The 8591-nt window shown below is 40.2% G+C and overlaps 1 protein-coding gene across 9 annotated transcripts in view; it reads left to right on the forward strand.

Annotated features, from left to right (window-relative positions):
* Positions 1-8348, forward strand: part of LOC137979411 (homeobox protein Meis1-like) — a 49115-nt gene extending 40767 nt beyond the window's left edge. For 8 of the 9 annotated variants that reach the window (XM_068826667.1, XM_068826670.1, XM_068826668.1 and 5 more), the window contains 9 exons: positions 55-257; positions 569-710; positions 907-957; positions 1209-1259; positions 1637-1798; positions 2791-2914; positions 6020-6168; positions 6894-6970; positions 7195-8348. In XM_068826667.1, coding sequence (XP_068682768.1) covers positions 55-257; positions 569-710; positions 907-957; positions 1209-1259; positions 1637-1798; positions 2791-2914; positions 6020-6168; positions 6894-6970; positions 7195-7810 — 1575 coding nt within the window. In that variant the 3' untranslated portion in view covers positions 7811-8348. Of the gene's footprint in view, positions 1-12; positions 258-568; positions 711-906; positions 958-1208; positions 1260-1636; positions 1799-2790; positions 2915-6019; positions 6169-6893; positions 6971-7194 lie in introns of all 9 variants that reach the window. The other variant, XM_068826673.1, reaches the window with a different exon arrangement.
* Positions 8349-8591: the final 243 nt, after the last annotated feature.

Consider the following 8591-nt stretch of genomic DNA (forward strand, 5'->3'; position numbering starts at 1 on the left):
TCTGATTTGTAGGAGGCGTTTCGCAACAGCTGACAAAATCGTTTAATTTTGCAGCCCTATGATGAAGTGGGCTCTTACCCAATGGACGTTGCAACTTCAATGTACGATCACAATCGTTCCGGTGCTCCAATGCAGCATATGAACCATACAAGCGCCACTTCACCGTACCATCATCCGCCTGCCACTGGAGGAGGAGTGTCGAGTGCAATGAACGCTGTTTCAGATATTCATAAACGAGATAAGGAGTTAATATATGGGTACGTAGGCTTCATAAGATCAGCTCCCGGGTCTGATATTTGATTTACATGTCATGCTAAATGTATCACTCACTGGCGATAGACTGACCTATCTGTGAATCTCACTGATCACTCCGGGGCTGTCAAACTTTGCATTAGCTAGAGTTACACTTGATAATTCAAAGAGCGCACGCATTTGAGTTTCCATCGAGCTATGCAATTCTTCATTTCTGCAGGGTCGCGATCACGGGCTTTTTCATCGCCGCTAACATTATGTGAACGGTTATTGACATGACTCTTCATTAACATGGATGCTTTAACTCCACCGGCAGGCATTCGTTATTCCCACTCCTCGCCCTAATTTTCGAGAAATGCGAACTGGCAACTTGTACTCCTCGCGAACCAGGAGCAGTTGGAGGTGATGTCTGTTCTTCGGCCTCATTCAACGAGGATATCCAGGTTTTTTCGAAGCAGGTACAGTTTGTTGCACTATGTTGTTACAAACCTCCCCCAGGCCTTAAGGGGACGGGCAGTTGGCTATATACTAGTCTGACGTGATCGTTTAAAGTTGTCTCTTGATCTGCTACATTTTGTATTTTTCCAAGTCATTCACGGGATCGTCAGGTGAACGAAATCTCATAATGGTTTCCGTTTATTGTTGTGTCTTCAGTTCAGAAGCGACAAGACGATTTTTTCGTCCAACCACGAAGTCGACAGTCTGGTAAGTGTTGTTTTCGTTCGGTCAAACCGTGAGCTATCATTTCGGAGGCGGACGTCTTAAAATATTCATACAAACCCGGTTGATTGCATTTAAATAAGAGAAAATGTTGCCACATGCTTCGCCGCGTTTATACGTTGATTTAAACACGCACAGTAGTCAGTCAATGATTCGTGCACCATCGGCCGCAAGACTCTTAGTATGAAGAATTCGTCTTACTTCCCTTCCCATTTTTTTCCTCGTCTTATTTCTAGATGATTCAGTCGATCCAGGTTTTGAGATTTCACCTACTGGAACTAGAAAAGGTACGAAAATATTTATTTATCATTGTGGTGTCTCGGGTAATGAGTTTCATTCAGCCATAAAGTTGGCGCATCGATTAAAGCTAACCATGCAAGCAAACAGTTTAACAGCATTTTTGATCAGATGCGAAATGCGCTCATTTCGTTGTATCTAGACGAAAAACTTCAGACATTTTTCTGACGATAATTTACATAATGCATACATTACGGTTATCTTAGCTTAGAAATTTAATCTTGCGCTGTCATTTGTTTTTATTCGATGGATTTTTCAAGGTATTTCTTGCAGCCAATGCTAACAAATGCTTTCCAATTCCTGAGGCTCTTTGTTAAATTACAGAAGAAGCACGATATTCCCTTACACCTTTTTTTCTCTCTTAAAGGTGCACGAGCTGTGCGACAACTTTTGTAAGCGCTACATTTCCTGCCTAAAGGGTAAAATGCCCATTGATCTTGTTATGGACGAGAAGGAGAACATTGGAAAAAGCAGAAGCGACAGCGATACTTTAGACATTGATTCACCGCCTGAAAGTGCTTTACCACAGGTACTGTAACATGGTGCATTCTCGTACACAGTTTGAAACCAGCGAAACGCTAAGATAGCGAAGGGACCGCCATGAACTGTTCGTCATGCGGGTGATAGCCTTTTGGAGGTGTAAATTTCTCTCATAACATCACATTATCATCTAAGTGGATGAATGGCTATTAGTCTGTAGGATGATACCGCCGCAATGTGACCGTAGCGCGATAGAATCAGAAATAGCCAGCAGCGCGCAAACCGTTTATATTGTCGAGGTCGGATAACCTGATTGATGAACACTGACTAGCCAGTGTTTACCTTACGCCCTGCGGCGATGTTTCCAAAACTTTTATTGTCCAACGAGATGAAGTTATTTTGAATGAGAAGTTAAAATAAAGTGATGTGTGGTTACTGTATATAAACGACAGTTCGTAAAACAACCGGAGGTCACATGAAGTAAAAAAAAAAATCATGTATCGAGCACCAATTGGATATTTATGATGGCGTCTCGCTTTGTCAACTTATTTTAAAAAAAGCTCTTTACTCCCTAGACAACCCTTTCGGTCGATTGACGTGTTGAAAAATATTCTTTCGTAACCCGTACACAGAAGAATTTATCTCGGATCAATTTCACACCTCAGCGTTTTGAATCTGACAGGAAACACAACAACTGAATGGTAACCTGTTTTCACCTAAGACAGGTACAACAAGCGAGCTCTCAGACAACCGACAGGGCAAAGAATGGCAAGACTTAACGAATGGGTGGCGATAAACTTGTATTTTATTGGCGTGACAGTCAATTTTTTCGAAGGAGGGATTTTTGTCAATTACCTCTTCACAATTGCTTTTGACAAAATGTAAAGTCAACGTGGAAACGGTTTCGCTTCTTTCTTTGCTTTTTCCATTCGTTTATATGTCAACTTTTTGTAAAAACACTACAATTGTTGCCCCGCGAGTTGCGAGAGTAGTGCACGCGATGGCGTAGTCAGTTAAGTTTGTTCGTTTTGTTTCCTTCAGCCTCCGAATCCTCAGGCCTGGCAAACAGGGCAGGTAGATGAACCATCCGGCTCTGGATCCAATTCTCAATCGTCCTCCCGTCCGCCGTCAAATTCTGGGGTCGATGGGCCAACGACTCCGGAAGGTGAGGAAATGGCAAGAGCTTTTATTAAAAGCGACGTTTCTATCGTTTCTTTATTAAATTGTTTCCGTATTCGATGTCTTTTTAATAATGTCTTTAATAATACAACACTAAAAGGCGAATTTATCGAGGGGGACTGTTTTATCGGTCCTTTATTATGCTAAATGAGTAGCTTTTGGGTATTGTTGTGATCCACGTTGGCAATTATATAAAGAGTGGGATTGAACAGTAAAATTATTGGTTCAGCTAACGCCTTTTCTTGTGGCCTTTTATTGAGTTGAAAGCTTTATGGCTGTGTTGACACAGCTGCACAAAGGCTTTCTTTCTGTTGGTAATTAAAGAGAATATCACTTTACGCTTTTCACGGGAAGAAGGCATATGTAAATTTTGCTTCGACTCTCGCATATGCATGAGCTTGCAGTCATTATGTGTCGTTTGCTATCACAAGAAAAACACTTTTTAACACAGCACGTTTTCCCGCGATGGTTTCTGTTTTTTTTTTTTCTCTGGGAATTATAAACAGACAGCGTGAGATAATGAGACTTCAAAATGAGCTGCAAAAATTTTGTGGAAAGCTTATCGCGTGTTTCTCGCTTAAGTGAACGCCTTCTTTTGATTGTGGAGTGACAAGAATATTTTCTAGTGCAAACATGACTAATTGTCAGAGAAAAGTTACAATTAAGGCCAAGCGGACGAATTTTTTTTTGGCAAAACCGAGCTCGCTTTGTACATCCAAACAAAAGAAAAAAAACCGTTTGAAGAAATTATTTTGACAACAGAAGGACGATAAAATTAACAGCAAGTAACAGATGTGCCATCTTCGTTTACCAAGTGTCAAACATCAAGCCCTTTGAATAGCGAAGACTGAAGAAATCATTTCTAATGGATGAAAGAATATTTATAAAAATGTCTTTGCCTGTCAGAAACAAGGGTTTTTTGAGGGTTTGTGCTTCGCCACTAATCAGCAATTTATATCGCCCAGGAATAGAGCCAAAATGTTAATGAACCGCAGGGCCAGATCAGGTTTACGAACAATTTTGACAAGAGCTTTTCGACACCGTTTGTCCATTGCTTTCCATGTCAAGATTTCATATAGCTCACTTAAGTTGGAAAATGTGTGTATTTTAAAAATATTGAAAACGATAATAGCTTGCCTTTCACGTATGAGTGTGTGTACCATCCTTTTCTGTCATTGTCTCAATTCTTGACAGTATTTTCTGATTCTTTGATAAATCTGACAAGATAGCCTCTTGCAATTTCCTCCAGTAATTTCCTGAAGTAGTGTCAACCAATAATTCATTATGCTTTTGTCGTCACTTATATCTACAATCTCCGGGGTTTAGTTTCGGGATTGTCGAAGTGAAAAACAAAGAAGAACGAGCTCTGCCAAATTAGAGCGCAACTCTTCTCGGGGAGGACCGCATTTACGCCTCAAATCGTTCCCTGTGAAACACCTTCGTAGTTAAGTGGTTTTGGAATTGGTACCTTCTATGCCCTCTCAAAGATGCCTCATGGAAAACAGTTTCAAGAGCTCTATTGCTGTCACGAGCGCATAACAGGTGAAAGAAGAGCAACGTGAATTAGTATTGCTAAGGGCTGTTGTAAGTATTTAAGTGAATGTGATGGGCTTTGTCAGCGTGCAAGTGTTGCGAGTGTCAAGTTTCGAGGACCTGGCTGTTGTAAATTCTTCTCACGACGGTAAAGCCCTGGGCTTTTATCTGTACGATATTTCTTGAACAAATTAATTAAGCCTAAATAACTCGGATTTTAGGATCGACTCGCTATTCAGGGTCTTATCGGTAAGTTAAGGGCAGTTTAAATCCTGCTCAAGTTTCCCATCTTGGTCTGTGGTGCTTTCAGATAGGAAGACAAACCTTATAACCTGCTGATAGCGTCCGATTAACTTAATTGCTTCTTGTCAAAGTAGTGAAACGGGAAAATCTCTCTGTAAGACCCGCTGTCGGTTAAAATAGCTGAAACACGAAAGTCAGTGTGACTTTTCTCTGAAGTTTCATTAAGAACCCCAAATACCTCGGCTCTTGCGCGGTAATGAAAATGAGAATTTTTATCCTAATGTCGGCATAAGAAATTCCCTTTTTTTTCTTCGGTTGACAAATTTATTCGTGTACTCTAAGAAGGATTTAGGTCTCTATCATTATTAATCCTGTTGGGTTGAGCGTCCACCTTACTGTCCCATTGCAATTTCTTTTTGGCGATCGCGGTGCAATTTCATGTTACGCTTCCCGTGCATTCATTTCTATTCAATTCGCTACCAGATGTTTGCTTGTGATTCGCTTCGTTTTCTCAAAGATGTCAATTCCACTGAAAAGCAGTTTGACTTGGCGTATTTAGCATTCTTTCGTGATGTTTATTTAATCCAAGACACTGAGCTAACATTTCCTCCTATTTCCACCCACTATTTGCATAGTCGCTTCTTAGGGGCAGAATATGCCATGCATTTGTGAGAGAAACTAACGCGGTTGGCAAGCGGTACGGGGACTCGTTTGCAAGGTGTGGCGTGTATTAAAAAAAGTCGATCTCGGCAACCAGCAAAGTTAAAAAAAAAACAGTCAGCCTTCTTCATTGTTTGGCGAGAACACTAAAGTCAACAGTCCACGGCGCGAAGCTCTTATCCATATCATCTTTTCGATGGGAACTTGGAGTGGTTTCCCTAATATGTGTTTGGAGGAAATGGCTTGTCGAATATTGAGTGACACCAATAAAGCCATTGGAAAAAGCTCTGGGAAAGTGTCAAGTAGGTCTTTGTGATTTTTTTGACAGGAAACTAGCGTAGCAGGTGTTGCTATAAGCCTCTCTTTTTTGGCAGAATGCAAGTGTTAACCTCGAGGCCTTCACGAGAAAATTAGGCTGTCACAACGTTATTAATCCTTCGCGTATGCAAACCTGCCCGCCCATACCATTGGATCTTTTCAAGTGCATCAAGGGATGAAACTTGCAAATGTGATCGCCTTAACAACGTGTCGTATTCGTTACTGTCTTCTTCAATATTCTATTAGTACATACGACGTGTAACAGAATAAGGTCTTGAAGTGGCTCTCGCTAACGACAGTATTTTCATAGAAAACATGGCGTGCCTCTTTATTTCAGACCCTTCGTTAAACACGTCTGTTGGTTCGGAAGATGGCACGGGTGACAACACGGATGATGAACAATCAAAGAAGAGTCAGAAGAAACGAGGAATCTTCCCTAAAGCAGCGACAAATATCATGAAGGCATGGCTTTTCCAGCATTTAACGGTAAGATTCGCTCGCGGCGCCATTACTGTACTTGGCAGTCTATTGACGCTTGAACACATTTCCCTAAAATGAGCAAAGTTCATTCGAGAACACCAAACACTGACAGAATTTTTCAGCTTTTGATGGCAATGTTTTTTTTTGTTTTGTACCCCAATTGATTGGTGCCACAAAATGATTTAAGTCACCGAGAAACCAAAAGCAGAGCCCATTTCATCCTCTTAAAAAGATTAATGGAACCTACCAATTTTTTTCACAAAGGCTCGAATAAAGACTTTTTTTTTTCATTTACAACATACTTAAAGCACAATTGAACTGAACAATTACTCTTCTTTAACGCCAGGGGTCTTGAATTTGTTAGAGCACGACAACTCGAAATGAGTTGAACTGGTGGATACATTGATCTTAAAAGAAGACACTTGTTGGCATCTTTTTCCTCATCAAGACCTGTCTCGCGGCGTTTACCTTCTCAAGAACTGTACTTGAAAGGTTGATCTTGATAATAACCTAAGCCGGGTTTTTCCTTAGTCAGTTCAAGTTGACTACTTCTGTTTTGGTTTTAAAATAATTGCGGAAGTCGTATCTGTTTGTCGTGTTTTTTGTTACTGTAATTTTCCTTTGAAGTTATCCCTTGAAGTTATAGCTTTTCTCAGTACGATAATTGTGCATCACCACAATGGTCTTGCTAGTGCACTGATTAAACGAGTTTTTAATAACTTATTTTTTAGCACCCGTACCCGTCAGAAGAACAAAAGAGATCTTTGGCTCAAGAAACCGGATTGACTATTCTTCAAGTTAACAACTGGTGAGTGCGGAAAGTTAAAGATACCAATAGATCGTTTCAAGTAGTATGAAAGCCCAAAAATTGTCTATCGTTTGGCGTGAAAAGTAACAAAAGGAGTTAAATTAACATAAATTGACGACAGAAAGAATATTTGAGAAGTTTGTCATATCATTTCCTGAAAGGTAGCTTCCTTTTGTGTGCTTTCGGTTTATGTTAATATTGAAATTGTTGATTTCATTTTACAGGTTCATCAATGCAAGAAGACGTATTGTTCAGCCGATGATTGATGCCTCAAACAGAGCAGGAAAGTCACCGGTTGTCACCGTTTTCAAGTCAAGACGCCGGAAAAACTCTTTAGGTCAAGGTCTTCCTTCCCCAGGCCCAAGATTCGGGCCTCCAGGAGCACCCCCAGGCTATTATCCAGAGCAACATCACCCGCCTCCCCATCCAAATTACCACATTGACGGTGGAGTTCCACAGCCAGCACATTTTGGTCCAAGAGGGTACATTCAAAGCGGCGATCCCTCTGTGAGTGGAGTGGGTACTATTCCTCCCATGTCTGCAATGACAGGAGGGCCACATTCGATGCATGCTCAAATGCCAGCTCATGCCTACAGATCACCAATGCCTCCAACATCAGTACACCAAACCCAGCCAATGTACATCCCTGGACATCCTCATGCCATGATGATGCCCCCACCTGGGCATCCCCACGCACATCCTCATCACCCCGGCCACCCGGGTCATCCAGGACACCCGGGGACGCAGCTTATACCTTCCACGCAAACTTCGCCCACTTTAATTTCATCTGAAAATGTCCTGTCGATGTCGCAGCCTGTAATGGATATGCACTCAAGTTAAACGTTGAAAGAGAAATGGACAATGTTAACTGATAAACCACTGCTTTGTTTTGCGTTGCCCTTCGATAGCGCTTTTGACTAGTATTTTTAGACAATGCAAAATCCATAAAAAGAGAATTATTGGTAATATTTTCTGAAAGTTTGTAAAACTTTCAGTTTTTATAGAAAAATTCATTGAATAGAAATTGCATGTTACAGAGTTCCCATTCAAGATGACCTTGTCTTCGTGTGTTGATTCTCTCCTCACAATCTTCCTTTCAAAAAGGAGATATAAGAAATGGATGAATCCGCCGTTTTTGTATGATTTTAAAATAGTTTGTTCCAAAAAAAAAGGTGTTGATGTTGATATGATGTACCATATTTGAGTAATAACGACATTTTCTTAGTATTTTGTTTATATGTGATGCTATTTTGTAAATGCAAATAGATAGACTTTTAAAATTAGCCCAGATATATTATATATATGATGACGATGATTGAAAATTATGTATTTCTAAAATGAGAATTGAATGACAGAGAAATATAATTGTTCTATGTTATCCTGTGTTTCGCTTTTTGTTTTCACTAAAACTCTTCGTAGAGACGTTCAATAACTCAATTGAGTAGTGTTGATTGATGTTTCAATTATTTGTTAGAAAATATTTCTATTTCAAAGTTGTATCTTGCTACTCAGTGGTCTTCAAAGGCGTACGTTATCTCGGAACACTTAAACACCGAAAACCCGACAATATAATTTTTTAGTTATCTGTCAAATTAATAACTCTCCATCTTAACGTTTCATA

The sequence above is a fragment of the Montipora foliosa genome, chromosome 12 (assembly GCF_036669935.1).
Source record: "Montipora foliosa isolate CH-2021 chromosome 12, ASM3666993v2, whole genome shotgun sequence".
Taxonomy (NCBI): domain Eukaryota; kingdom Metazoa; phylum Cnidaria; class Anthozoa; order Scleractinia; family Acroporidae; genus Montipora; species Montipora foliosa.